This window comes from Maniola hyperantus, chromosome 16 (assembly GCF_902806685.2).
Source record: "Maniola hyperantus chromosome 16, iAphHyp1.2, whole genome shotgun sequence".
NCBI lineage: Eukaryota > Metazoa > Arthropoda > Insecta > Lepidoptera > Nymphalidae > Maniola > Maniola hyperantus.
Genome location: NC_048551.1, coordinates 1,480,413 through 1,496,267, shown reverse-complemented (window position 1 = coordinate 1,496,267; position 15,855 = coordinate 1,480,413). Strand labels below are relative to the sequence as shown.

The window sequence follows — 15,855 nt, the reverse complement described above, 5'->3', positions numbered from 1 at the left end:
ATGATGATCAACCCATCGTCGGCTCACTACAGAGCACGAATCTTCTCTCACAGTGAGAAGGGTTTTGGCCATACCCCGCCAACGCCGTGACGCCCATAGTTAGCAACAGCAACCATGTCTTGACTCTCGGATCCGCAAAGTCATCATTGGCAACACTCACTGAGGAATTTTAGACGAGAATTTTGCACCTAATCTAAATCTACATCAGCCTGTGCTGTCCCACGTCTGGGCAAAGGCCTCCCTCCGATCCTTCCACAATTTCCTATTTCGTGCCTCTTCAGGCCACGTAACTGTAAAGTTATCTAAGTCATCACGCCAACGTCGCCTCGGCCGACCACGCTGGCGTTGATGATTCTGGGGCGTCCAAAAAGAAGCAGAGTTTGCCCATAACTCATCTGGCATAAGGTACACATGACCTGCCCAGTCCCATTTGAGTAAAGCGGCTGCAAGGTCAACGTCGGAGAATTTTGCACCATACTTAGATATATTTTGGAAGGTGGAAGACATGGCCTGCTCGCGAAATTCAAATTTAGTTTTTCGCAATTTGTAAACTAAGTAATACGACAAAGTAGGCTTATGGTACTCAAATTGAGCCCCTAGCAGTATCATCTTCACAGGCTTATATAAAAATCTTTACATCAAAGTGTCCAGTTTAAGAAATTATAGTCAAAATAATGAGTTTGACGTGAGGTACTCACAAATTAGTCATTATTTTGACTTATTCTAGTCTTAAACTAGACACTTTCAAGTAAAGATTTTTATATAAACCTGTAAAGATGATATTATTGCTAGGGGCGAAAGAATGCCATAAGTCTACTTTGTCGCATTAGTTTACAAATTGTGAAAAACCAAATTAAATTTGAATTTCGCGTGCAGACCCGTGTCTTGGGCCTTAAATTCAGTTGTGGTTTCTATTTACATATGTGAGTAACACCTGAGCTATTCGACGGCATCGGGCGACCGATAAGGGCTTTGTTTACCGCATTACCGTGCCAGCGTCGCTTTAATCTTGTCCTGGAATGTTATGGTGTCACTTGAGGACGCTATGAGGCTCGGACACAACGTCAGCGTAGCGTCACGCGATGGCAACGATCCCACGCGGCGTTAACATACGTTAAAACTTTAATACCGTTGTACAGTACGCGGCTGAAAGTAATGTACATCGACCTTTAGAAGGAGATAGTAAAGTAGAGCACTGTCTCTGTCGTTGAGACCGACATCGACAAAACGTCATATAGGTATAAGTGTCAGAGACTCTCTACAAAGCCAAAATGTCATTCTAAAGGCCGATGTACATTACTTTCAGCCGCGTACAGTCATTTCAAATCCGATGATAAGAAAAAGCGACACTACATCACAAGAGACAAACACATACATATTTCTTCATTCTGGGCTGGTACACATACATAATAGGATTTAGCCTGCGAGAGAATGAGATAGCCGTCTGTCTGTCAGCGGGTTGTATCTCATCACCATAGAGTTATAATACATCACTGCTCATCACTCATGTCATAGGCCCAGCTGAAATTTTGTGATGATTTTGTAATGAGCGGGAATTAATTTGTTCATTTCTTTTGGCGCTAGGTATAACAACAAATAATAAAAAAACAAGACGGTGAATTTCATATTGTTATAGTGTTACATCTTGTGTACTCTACGGAACCCTTCGTGTACAAGTCCGACTCGCACTTGACCGGTTTTTGTTATGATCCGCAGTGTGAGGTGCTTCATACAGCTTATTGTATTACAATACAAATCGTTCACGTACTCAGTGTGAAGTTCGGACTGCTATTTCCGCCACGCGTTGTATCTGCCCAGGCCTTCAACGTTATTAACTTTCGAGGCTCATTATTTATGTTGGAACTTTTCTCGTATCAAGCCCCTTAGCTTCGTTACGCGGGATTATGTAAAGTTATGAGTTATGGTCTAATTATGGTGGACTGTGTTATTGTATCCTGTAGGAACTTTTAAAAATTGTTATTTTCACTCCTAAGTAATTTAACTTTTGGTTTATTGTTTTTATTGAGAGAGCTATGCTTGGAGTTTTTCTACGTGATCAAATCAAAAATGAGGAGATCCGTAGGAGGAGTAACCGACACAGCACAGTGGCAATGGGCAGGGCACATAGTTCGTAAAACCGATAGACGTTGGGGTCTCAAGGTGCTGGAATGGTGACCTCGCACCGGAAGATGCAGCGTTGGAAGACCTACCACTAGGTGGACGGACGACATCACACGAGTCACAGGGAGCCGCTGGATTCAGACGGCGCAAGACCGTGGCGTGTGGAAGTCCCTACAAGAGACCTATTTCTAGCTGAGGACGTCTATCGGTTGATGATGATGATGATGATGATGATGATGATGATGATGATGACGATGATGATTATTATTGTTTTTAGAATGTACTAAATCATAATTCTTTAATATCATCCCGACCTATAGCCGGACTACTAATGTACACAGGTCTCTTCTTAGAATGAGAAGGGTTTAGGTGGGTTATGCCCACGCTTGTCAAGTACGGATTGCCAGATTTAACACACCTTTGACTTTGAGAAAATAGTAGGTACCTACTTACTACTTATAAATAAATAAATAAGCCTACCTCTAAATTTTTTTTTTTTTACTTTCGTTCATTTTTTTCAAATTATTAGTACTTTTTTTTTTTTGTTTTTTGGTCAATATTGCTTATAAGGTATATCTAGCTCTAATAATTCAGAGGTCATCCCAAACGCGGGCAAAGGCCTCCCCCTTTTTCTTCCAGGTATCCCTGTTAGCGACCAGACGCGTCCAGAGCGCACCAAGGCCATCAAAAATTTCAAATTTGACTTACTACTTAGTGCATAATAATTCCATGAGTTTTAAGAACATTATGGAGAACTTTCAGGCATGCGGATTTACTCACGTTTTCCTTCACCGTTAAAGCAAGCGATAAGAAAAGTTTGAGGTGTGTACCAGGAATCGAAAACCGGAATTTACATGAGATAGATTTGATTAGACTTAAGGCAAAGAATAAAAGCGAAATTGACAGTTGGGAACAGTTATTCAAGGAACCGAAACAGCTTCAATAATAATAATAGAAGAAAAGATATTCATAAAAACAAAAATAGGTTAAAAGAACAATGATCTCGCAAAACGTTACCTGGAAACTATAAAAGCGAGCATTTCTCACGAGCACCGTCCCGGGAACATCAACAAAGCATTCGGGCGGTAAAAAAGGCCAAAACCTCCGCATTCCGAAGTAATCGACGGAGATTCCCAAAAAAAACGCTCAGGTAGGCCGAATTCGATGATGACGTAGTCCGAGGAAGTTTTGGACTTACATTACTAGCTTATGCTCGCGACTTCGTCCGCATGGACTACACAAACTTCAAACCCCTATTTCACCCACTTAGGAGTTGAATTTTCAAATTACCATATTCAGATTACCATAATGATTTATTAATTTTGGCCGTAGGTGAAGTCAAGTGATGCAACTGGACCCAAATTACAAGCGAGCAAATAAGAACACTTAGAAAAGAATTTCAACCGATAAATCTTAGCCTAAGTATACTAGAATGTGTCAACTCCTAAAAGCCTCTTGAAACTTGAAACACATATTGTGACCAGATTGCAGAAAGGAAATCTTCAATATTTTTAAGTTTTAACTTTTAACTTTTAACCGATAAAAAACGAAGGGTAAAGAAAACCACACTTCGTTTTTAGGGTTCCATACCTCAAAAGAAAGGAAAGTGTCCCTACCTATCTAGGTAAGTAGGTCTTATAGCAGACATAAGAGGAAAAATCAGAAAACCGTAACTTTATGGTTACATCACACAAAAAAAAACATTAAATTGTGGTCTTGAACTAATAATTAGTAGGTATTTTCAATTTTCAAAGTAAGATAACTATATCAAGTGGGTATCATATGAAAGGGTGTATCCTTCACCTGTGCATTCTAAAACAGATTTTATTTATTTTTATGCATCATAGTTTTTGATTTATAGTGCAAAATGTCGAAAAAATACGACTGTAGTCTGTAGTAAGGAACCCTCGGTTCCTCTGACTCGACATTGACCCTGACTCGCACTTGGCCGGTTTTTTACAGAAACATTCATTAATTTACATAAACTCTTACGAGTTAAAACAATACTTATAGGATCCCTTATCAAGCAAGTTTTGTACAGCGAGAAATAATTTCCAAAACGCTTCCAGAATCAAGATACCTAGAACTCGTGTTATCTGACATTGTTCGAATATTAAGGCAATATCGCGGGAAATCTATACGGCCATAGAATACAGAATACTCTAAAAATAACAAGGCTTCGACGGGAAGATGGGAAGCGGCGATAGGTGCGCTATGGTGTGCATACTACTTAAGTATGTAATAACTAAACGCATATTATAAGTCTTATAATATGCGTTTAGTTATTACAGACCGTTCACCATAACTTGTCCCCTGACGTTATGTTGGCACCATTGCAAATCACACAATAATAAACCCTAAGTTCTAAGGAATATAACAAACAAACCAATAGTGCCAACATGACGGCAGGGGACAAGTTATAGTGAACGGTCTGTACCTACAGTACGACAAGGCTCTTTTGGCACTTGAATGACATTGACAGGGGGGCGTTGTTGTAGAACAAAAGCTGCCAGCAAATAAAATCTCCTCAATTTTACGGAATATATTGAAAATGTCAATGACGAAAATCGAGTAAGTTTTATCTAATTTTAACTGAATGAGAAATTGGGAAAGCCGTTCCTGTTTCCAAATCGAGAAAGAATTATAAAAACCATTTATAGGGCATGGACTACTCTCTTTTTTTATTCTCATGGTACTCTTATTTTTAAATGAGTAAAAGTTTGAGAGATGTAAATCATTATTCTTAGTTTGTTTGGTTTAAGAATTGATTGAATTTTTATATTTAAACGCGAGGCCATGTCTTCTCTGAAGTCGAAGACGTGTTACTCGACGTAGAACACTCGACTACACCCATTGTTTTTATAAGCACGGATCACGGGCGATAAAAGAAAATGAAAAATATGCTTTATCACCCTCGTCATAAATCACTTTTTCACTTAACGATGCTATAAGTTACGGCGTTTGTGAAACGAGGCGGGCGGAGGGTGATTCTTCAAGTAATACCAATACAGAATACCAAAGATATTACATACTTAGTTCCTTTAGATAGGATAAAAAAACAAGTCACGAAATCTCGGGTCTATCAACATTTATCGTACTAAAACATGTCATCTATATGGAGTTGACGAAAAATCATTTAACTGTTTTCGTTTTATGAGTGTCGTCAGGTAAAAAATTCTTCTTGACAATCTCCATAATACATATTCGATTTCGATGCTATTGGAAGTTCTACATAATACATAACTTTACTTTATAATGGTCCTTCTACCCAGTGACACTAAGGAATGAAAATTTTTCATCATCGTCATTTAAACCAAACGCTAGCCCAAAATAACACTCTGCCACTCTAAAAGTTTCCTCTTAAAATGAGAAGGGTTTAGGCTAAATATTAATTGATAGACATCATAGTTCACACGCCTTTGAAAAAACTATGGAGAACTCTCAGGCATGCAGGTTTCCTCACAAAGTAAAAACATTTCATTCAAAATAGCCATAAAATATGTTCGCAATAACCACTCTAGGTACTGTTTTAATCTCTTTGAGTTATACAGAATACTGTACGTGGAAGGGAAGGGAGACAATGTCAGTTTTGATACAAATTTCCTTTGAGACGGTTTGTTATGGATGCCTCGCCTCGTTCTCGCAGCTCGGCAATGTTTAAACGCCGGAAATTATCGATTTAACGTGCGTCTAGACGGATTCATGGGAATAAATAAGTGAAAGCCTTTCGAGAATTTATAAACATTAACCGTGGGGTTTTCATTCATAAACATTAACATTAAGAGCCCTCGCCCATGGCGACTTTTTGTAGCGATGCTGTCGCGCGTTTACTAAACACACGCCAGCATCACTACTAACTCGTGTTAGTCGGATTAGCAACGCGCTACTGCATCGCGACTGTATCGATGCAAACGCGCGACCGTGTCGGACGACATCGGGGAAAGAACGGAGGGAGGGTGGCGCATGAATGGAGAACCAAGCATCAGTGCAACATTTTTTTCTCGTATGCATCGAGACGGAAGCGCGACAGTATCGCGTTTGCATCGCGACTGAATCTAAGACCGTGGGCGAGGGCACACAGCTAGCGACTGCTTCGCGACTGTATCGATGCGGAAGCGCGACAGCATCGCTACTGTATCGCTACAAAAAGTCGCCGTGGGCGAGGGCTCTAAAATGCTAGAATGGCGACCTCACAGCGCAGCGTTGAAAGACACCCACTAGGCCTATCGGTAAATGGAGTGCCTCGAGGGACGTCGCTGGCTGGGTTGCGGGCGATTGCTTCAGTTTTTGTGGGTATTCCCGTTGCCTTTTGGCCGGCAAGTCCAGCGTACCTTCCCTCCGGTTGGCTGGCTATCTGGCTGGCTACCAGGGGCTGGGGAAGAGGGGGGGCTACTTTTTACGCGTGGATTTAATTTATCAAAAGTGGAAGTTTCTTTTCAAGCGTTCCCACGTACCTCCCAATCTCTCCCGGGATAAAAATAGTTTATGTCACTCTCCAGATCTTTATTTCCACGCAATACGAGTAATTTTATTATTAATTATTAATACAACGAACTTAATTTATTTTAATTTAACTTATTTCGGTACACCAACGTCACGTAATCACGTGGATCCGTTTTTCCGTTGCAGCGTGATTGAAAGACAAACCAACAAATAAACGCACTTTCGCATATATATAACAGTGTCTACTAGTACGTTAGTACTATTATATATTCTGTGCTATTAGTGACTAGCGATATCTATTTCACAGAAGAGAAAAACCTGTTTCGTATTAGAGCTATTATTGAAAGTATTTCGTAGAACCTAGCCTAGATGATGATGAGAAATTAATAATGATGAATTAAATTTTACATTGACTTTGAAACTACTTACTGCAAACCAACGCAGGTGTTACTTGGGCTATAATTTTATGTTTTTAGGGTTCCGTACCTCAAAAGAAATAACGGAACCCTTATAGGATCACTTTGTTGTCTGTCTGTCTGTCGGTGTGTCAAGAAACCTACAGGGTACTTTCCGTTGACCTAGAATCCTAAGCGAGATAAATTCGATGTGATATTATGGCTCAAAATACAAACAGAACCGATAAAAGGAAAAGGTGACTGACTGACTGATCTATTAACGCACAGCTCAAACTACTAGACGGATCGGGCTGAAATTTGGCATGCAGATAGCTGTCATCCGCTAAGGAAGGATTTTTACCTAACGGGGTGAAATATGGGATTTGAAATTTGTGTAGTCCACGCGGACGAAGTCGCGAGCATAAGCTAGTAGAACTGATAAAAGAGAAAGTTAAATACTCAATTCCTAGAATTAATTAGTCAAGAGTCAGTCTACTCTAGTGTGCTCGCTGTATATACTGTCAATAACCTATCAAGGCTAGACAGTTTTTGTTTTATTTTAATTCAATGAAAAGTGTTGGCATCATCAAATTAAATTCAAACCTGCCAGAGTATTTAATTATCATACTTTATTATTTACGAAAAACCGGCCAAGTGCGAGTCGGACTCGCGCACGAAGAGTTCCGTACCATTAAAAACGAGCAAAAAAAATACACGTTTGTTGTATGGGAGCCACCTTAAATATTTATTTTATTCTATTGTCTGTGAAAATTACAACTGTCGAAATATCTCGGTTCATGAGACAGACAGTGACAGACGGGCAGACAGACGGACGGACAGTCAGACTGATCCGTTGCGCAAAAAATGAGCCTTTCAAGAAAACTAATTAAAAACCGGACTATACAGTAGAAACTCGATTATCCGGCCATCGGTTATACGGATTCGCGATTATCCGGACTACCAACCGAAAATTGTTCGGCCAAGTGCGAGTCAGACTCGCGCACCGAGGGTTCCATACTCGGGTATTTTTTCCGCCATTTTGTACGATAAATCAAAAACTATTATGCATAAAAATAAATAAAAATCTGTTTTAGAATGTACAGGCAAAGCCCTTTTATATGATATCCCACTTGGTATAGTTATCTTACTTTGAAAATTGAAAATACTAGCACAAACCCCGCTTTTCTTCATACATTCGATTATCCGGATTTTCGATTATCCGGATCCCTAACAACAACAATTAGTCCGGATAATCGAGTTTCCACTGTACTAAGGAATGCGATTAAGTATCGCATCAAAGTTTCATAACATGGTCGTTGGAACAGGTCGTGAGTCGTGAGTAGATTGTGGGAGAGGCCGCGGGCGGCCATTAGTGTTTCAGCTCTTACAAACGCCTCCCTGCAATTACAGTACCCGTAGTACAAGATTTTACGTCTCACCAAACGAAACCAAATTCGAGAGTCGAAATACTTCCGCGTTACAGTAAAATGGACCTAAACAGCCTTGAATTGAAGTCAAATATTCAATGCCACTGATTTTAATTTCGCAATGTTTCCGCTTGGAGCGCTGGCTGTAGAAGTGTGGACAAACTTGAGCTTTAAAACAAGGCTTTTAAGATCCAGTTCACTGTAACGCGGAAGTATTTCGACTCTCGAATTCGGTTTCGTTTGGTGAGACGTAAAATCTTGTACTACGGGTACCGAGCCTCGGTAAACTGCAGGCTCGCGCTGTCTTGCCTACAGAGTATAGTGCAGTGCCTAGTCGAAAAGCCTGCTGGCTGTTTGTTATTATATTTTTGGGGTTCCGTACCTCAAAAGGAAAAACGGAACCCTTATAGGATCACTTTGTTGTCTGTCTGTATGTCAAGAAACCTAAAGGTACTTCCCGTTGACCTAGAATCATGAAATTTGGCAGGTAGGTAGATCTTATAGCTGACATTTGGGGAAAAATCTGAAATCACTGTGATCACACAAAAAAAATTAATTGCTAACAATTAGTATTTTCAACTTTCGAAGTGAGTGACTATATCAAGTGGGGTATCATATGATAGGCCTTCACCTGTACATTCTAAAACAGATTTTTTTTTATTTTTTTCATCATAGTTTTTGAATTATCGTGCAAAATGTCGAAAAAATACAACTGTAGTACGGAACCCTCATTGCGCGAGCCTGATTCGCACTTGGCCGGTTTTTTCTAAGTTCTAACTATTTGATGCTCGTGAGCGTGGAATTTGTTTTCTGTTTTGTTATTACATAGGGATAAAAAGTAGCAAAACGTAGAAAGTTGTGAGAAAATAAGATTTTCATCGAGTCTTTACTGAATGACCATCACCAAATATAAATCTAAGGGACACAAGACTCGGCACAGTTTAATACCCCTTAAATCGACATCAGCTCGAAGCGAGATCGACGCAAATTATTCATTAAATCCGTCATAATTGGCCTTAGAAATGTAAATGGTCGATTCTCCTTTGAAATTAAACTTGATCGAGAATTTCTAAAACCGGTCGTTATCCGTCTTGCTGTCTTGATTGACGAGGAATCTAATTCATGAATAAGCGTAAATAATCAATGAATTAACCACGTAAATAAAGATGTAACGGTATCTATACTATACCTACGAGTATTTTATAGGCTGTAGTAAGTAAATCTACGCAACCCGACCGATCGAGTTAAAACAGGTGGTATAACAAAGTATTCAATGAAACCAGATAAATGAAGATGTAATGGTACTTATACACATTGATAGCTATATTGTGTCTACGCAATTTGTCTGATTAAATTAAAACAATTGGTTAAAAACTTAAAACAGAGCAATCCAGTTGAATAAATACGTTACCTTTTAAATAGTTTGTAATGCATCCTGAGTAATGTACCGCTTTACAGAACACACATTTCACAACACAATACACACACAAAAGAACAATTTTTTTTAATTTTTAACGCACATTTAATTAAAAACACAGGATCACCCGCGAATCGATCAACGCGTCCGCGCTCGAGCGAGTTTGAAAAATTCTAAAACGTGAGAAGAGCGCAGTAGTAACCTTGCGGCTCACGTGGGAAAGAGAGAGGTATAAAAAACCGGGTCTCGATGCGCCGACGCAGGTGGGGCACAGGTATCAAACAACCCTGCGTTCTCGGATAGACGGGGTGTTTTTTTACTATTTGAAATAGCGACAAGTGTCGTGAGGGATTGCCAGAGGACTGATGGTGAGACTGACAGACTGAATTTAGAGATCCGCAAAAAGTATCATCAGTAATTGTATCGATAACTGTCGATCGTTTTTATTGATATTTATATTCGAATAGATAACTTTACAACTTGCTCAATGCTTTGCAGGCATTCCTTTTTTTTCTTTTAGATGTCGGTTTTTGTCTAGTCTATTTTCTAAACTTTCCCTAAATTGTTTTTATACCTGGCATAGGGCGTGCCTTGCCTCTTGAATTGCAGATTAATTAAAAAAAACACTGTGTAGAAATTGTACCGCAACTTCCTTCTGATTGACTTAGGTAGGCTAGATACTTTTTTACAAAATTACAATAAATAGGTGGTCTATTCTGCTGGTCGATTCCGTAAAACCTGCATCAATCATTATTACAATCGCAATTGTTGTAATTGGCTGAATTTATTCTTGTTGCAACAATGAATTGTAGCCAATTGTGAGCGAGCGTCAACCAATCAGAGGTGATTGCGATCGTGACACTGTAGCTGTCATATTCTACTGCAATCGCGTAGTTCAAATCGAATGAAACATCAATGTTTTAAGTTCCTTTACAGAACCTAGCCGAGTAGTGTATTAGATCAGAATGCGATGTTTACACGTCTGCGTCGACGCAGCAAAATGATCACGTATACAAGGCTAGGGGTCACGCCTCGGTGGCTACGTTAGGTCTTATGAGCCTATCTCTATGCATCTTTGATAAGAACGCATATGGAATTTTATTTATTTATTTTTATATTTCATGTACCAAAATTGTAGTTACAAAGTAATAATAAATTAAGTTACATTGGAAATGCTTAAATTTTCATAATAATTTCAATACTACTTACTTTTTTTCACCTGACTGACTAACAGAGAACGCACAGCCTAAACTGGTGGATCTAGAATATTGAAATCATTTCACACCACTCGCTCGATAATGCCTTATTACAGGGTAAAGTACGTCATAACATTTCTATGACTTAGCCGGATTGTAATGTTGTACTGAAATCCATTACACCTTAAGGGATGTAATGTAGTTTGAATTTAGAACAACCCTCATTCGAAGCAAATTTTGTTCCTACAAAGAGTTTTTCAGTTCATCAAATATCACTTCGAAGTACTCGAAAGTGTAATAAACGATTTCCTCCCAGAAACTTGACACATTGGTTGGTAACTAGGTACTTACATATTCAAGCATACGAAGATTTTGATTTTATTGTCTCGCGAGGTGTGAAAAGCATAGTAAATAATGCTGTCTTCGTCTTGGGCGCCTCTAAGCTCCGCGCTTCATGCAGGATTCTAGATGTACACCCTCGCTGCGCTCGGGAGTTACTCTGTATTCCCTCATTACACTTGGAATTCATCCTGGCGCCCGTAATGTAAGCATTAACATTGCACTAACCCCATGTTGAATATAAGCTACTATTATCACTACCCATATTACAAACGCGAAAGTGTGTTTGTTGGTTTATTGGTTCGTTGGTTTGTTGGTTTGTACTTCAATGCATTTTTTGCATGGGTATGGTTAAAGATCTGGAGAGTGACATAAGCTACTTTTTATCCCGGAATATCAAAGAGTTCCCACTGGATTTAACAAGCAGGCATTAGCTTGTAAAAACAAATAGTAAACTATTTTTGTTATACCTATTTTGAAATTGATTGTTTGTTTCAATAATTCTTTTTTGCACATTGTGGTAGTAATCAAAATATACTTGAAATAGCTCTTTAACAAGCAGGCATTAGCTTGTAAAAACAAATAGTAAACTATTTTTGTTATACCTATTTTGAAATTGTTTGTTTGTTTCAATAATTCTTTTTTTCACATTGTGGTAGTAATCAAAATGTACTTGAAATAGCTCTTTTATTACAGGTACCTACTAATTTGATTAAATGTTAGTCGCCGATCGCGCAAAAGCAAACAGAAGCAAAAAATTAACCTTTTTGCACAAGTGCGAGAACAATACGCGGGCAAAGAAAAATTATAAGTACACCACTGCGCATGCTCGCGTCACATTAGTAGATAAATATGTACAAAATTTGGAATAACTAAACGAGCACACAACTAAAAATAAGTTTAATTATGCTTCCCAAAAGCGGTGTCGAGACACATTTCGGATGTTCGAGGAATCAAGTTTTGGCATCAAAAACTACAAAAAATTAAAGATATACTCTTTAGTAAATTATGAAAGCCAAAACACGATTGACACAATTTGGCTCGATACAAAAAAATCGCTAAGTTTATCCAAAATACGCATTTTTTTACACGACCATTAGGAGAAAAACCAGTCAAATTCACTTAGGGATTACGGTATTATTTTATGGTAACAGAGCACATAGAATTTTAAATATTTATAAAAAGCATGCATGCAATAAAATTGCGCTCGAGCGGCCCAGACTATACCGCTCTCGGTCGCCCGCAATGCGTCTAGAAAGTACCCGTGTATACAACTTCAATCTCATTTCGAAGACAAATCCCTATGGTGCGACGTACCCACACTCTCATAGTTCGATGAGACAGAAATCCAACATGACAGGAAAGAGATCAGGGGCACTGGAATCTTGCCTACAAAACTCACATGTTACCCCATTAATAACCTAAGTTTAACAACATGCAAAGTTCTCCGTAAGACTTTATCGTTCCGAAAACATGTTTTATCAGAGCTTTCAAGACTCGATAGACTTTTACTGAAGAATAAATAACTCGAAAGATAGTTCATTTCAGCGGGATGATTCGCTAATTCAGTGATTATCATCAAATCCATCTGACATAATGGTTGGTTCTACATTGGTGCTTCACTGAGCGATATAAAAATATTATTTCGTAGCAAACCTTCAATGGATTAAAAATAAATGTCAAATGAGCTTGGTGGCAATCGTCCAGTGATGATCACTGAGTTAGCGAATCACTCCGCTGCAGGTGCCCCATCATCACCGACCCTGAAGCTATCCAGAGGATCTAACATAATAATCCCATCCAATCCAGATAAGAAGATATTCCTAAAGAATTACCTTTGGTTTTTACATAACTTCATTAGTTACCTATCTCGAGGTATTTTTAGCGATTTATTTATTTTTTCTCTCCACTAATCTCTTTCTTAAGTAGGTTTAATTTCACGTACTTAATTAATTACATTTAAGGCAATCAATCTAACATTCATTTACGGCTATAATTACCGAACGGCAACGATTTAGCGGCATTTAAAAGATTGCTGTAGGAAATTAAAATAAGAAATTTTATTTAAACTACTGAAAAACCTTAAAAGATCATTACTTCCTAGACTACATTCATAAACTATCTAATCTATATTAAATATTTTTTGGAAAACGTAGTTTTACTTTGTGACATCCAAATTCATAGTTTTTGCACAAAGAGGTGAGAAACCTAATATTTTCCCACGTGGCCGGTGAAGAATCCAATTAACTGAGAATCCGAAATGATTTAACTAATTTTAATAATACGATTAAAAAGATTCGTTTAATAAGGTCGGAGTCCCCACGACTAGCTCATAAAAGTACCTATTCGTACATATACCGATCAAAATCAGATCTGATCAAAGCTGATTTCCTACAGTAAGTATTAAAACCAATCACAAGATGCTGAGAATATTTCTATAATAATTAACAACTTACCCTTTTTCTCCAAGTCCAAGCTTGTTACTCTCAACAACAGCAGTAGCCCTGATCCTGTGATCAGGCTGTTCCCCCAACAGTTTCTCGAACCGCCCGTTGCTCAGACACACTTCACTTTTATCACTTCTCACTTCACTTTCATTCACTTCACTTTTAACGATCACTTTAACACTTTTCTCACTCGAATCCTTTTCGTGTTTCTCTGGTTCGACTTTGTCAATTTTCTCGACTTTGTTTTCTAGGATTTCTTTCTTCTCTTGTATACCATTTGCTATGAGTGGTGCTGGTTTCGCCTGTAACGGTTTTGGTTGAGATTTCGGTGAGGATATAGTCGGTTTACTGTCGATTGCTCCGTTCTCGTTTATGGATGTCACATAGACTGTGGAGTTTGCTATATACCCGTTTAGTTCTTTGTTCTCTGGCTGCGTCCTTTTTCTCTTATTTAACTGTAAAAGAAAGAATGTTTGCACTACACAGGAATTATAAATCTAAATTAAAAAATAACCTATTTAATATTACAGTAAAAAAATAGCCAATTGGAACGATTCCGATTATATCAATGTAATCCTCATCATGATAACATGTTACCTATGCTGAATAAATAATTTGGCTTTGACTTTGACTTTGATAATATCAGCCTGTGGACATATATTGCTGAACATAAAAGAGGGGTTCATTCGTACTTCGTAGTGCACTCCGCACACTCATCTCTGTACCTTTCGTCAAAATTGGTCGAATGGATGGGCCTTGCAAAAGCTAGCAGACAGACAGATAGTAGGAATACAGCTGCTCGATGCGGTAGAATGACAGCTACAATGTCACGATTGCAATCATCTCTGATTGGTTGACGCTCGCTCACTATGTATTGGCTACAATGCATATGCATTGTTGCAACAAGAATCGCACAAATTCAGCCAATCAGAACAAATGAGATTGTAATAACGATTGACGCAGGTTTTACGAAATCGACCTACAGATTACAAACACACTTTCGCATTTATAATATTAGTATGGATATCCATGCGTTGACAAATTAACGCTAACTTCGGTGAGTTTCATTTTAGCTTCATTAATAGAAGTATTTAATTTTCATAAACACGAGAAACCAATCTTTGCAGTTTTCATTTACTGATAATATAAACACACGAAGTGAATTTAAATATTAATCACGACGCACACATCAGTAGGGCGATTGTCTAAAACCTGCATCAATCATTATTACAATCTCAATTGTTCTGATTGGCTGAATTTGTGCCATTCTTGTTGCAACAATGCATTGTAGCCAATAGTGAGCGAGCATTAACCAATCAGAGATGATTGCGATCGTGACATTGTAGCTGTCAAACAACCGCGGTAGGGCCACAGCGAGAGTTTCACCTTTTATAACAACCTTACTGCAATATTTAACTTTACTAGGGTCCAATTACCATTGCGAGATTTGCGACCATAGCTAAGGAAACACCAACTACTAGGAAGTATCATATTTTTGTTATTCTGCGGACATCAGCAGACCACTTGTTGCTCCAATTCTTTTTTCATGTCCGGCCTTCCAGTTTTTCCGAGGGATTTAACTTGGGCATGGCGGCCATGTAAATCCATTAGCTTTTTGTCACAAAAAGCGCGTATAACTCTGATAATTTTACGGTTCCTTATTTGAGTTGGAGTTTTTGTAACGGGACAGCAATTTGAATGTGAATTTGAAGCATTTTATAAATCTGGCTTGTCACCGTCAGTCAAATGTATGAGATTTTTTTTATCACGACTAAGCCTGTCTTAGGTACGATTGACGACGAGCGCACTTCCCTATATCTGATCTATCTGCGGAAAAAGTTAATATAGCGCTCTCTTTTTACGTAATCCTATACAAAATAGAGACAAAAATCTCAGTGGGTGACAATGACTTCTATGTATGTGGGCGATAACCATTTTGAGCCACCAACCAAGCACCAACATGTTTTCAAAAAATATTCAAAATTAATTGTTTTTAATAAAAAAAAGCGAGTAAACGAGCAGACGGGTCGCCTGACTTTAAATGTTTACCGCCCGCCCATGAACATTTAC

At 38.4% G+C, this 15,855-nt stretch overlaps 1 protein-coding gene across 5 annotated transcripts in view; it reads right to left on the bottom strand.

The window, feature by feature from the left end:
* Positions 1-15,855, bottom strand: part of sdt (stardust) — a 179,842-nt gene that overhangs the window by 133,514 nt on the left and 30,473 nt on the right. For 4 of the 5 annotated variants that reach the window (XM_034976661.2, XM_069503983.1, XM_034976663.2 and 1 more), the window contains one exon: positions 13,795-14,240. In XM_034976661.2, the coding sequence (XP_034832552.1) occupies positions 13,795-14,240 (446 nt within the window). Of the gene's footprint in view, positions 1-9,797; positions 9,950-13,794; positions 14,241-15,855 lie in introns of those variants that run through there. The other variant, XM_069503984.1, reaches the window with a different exon arrangement.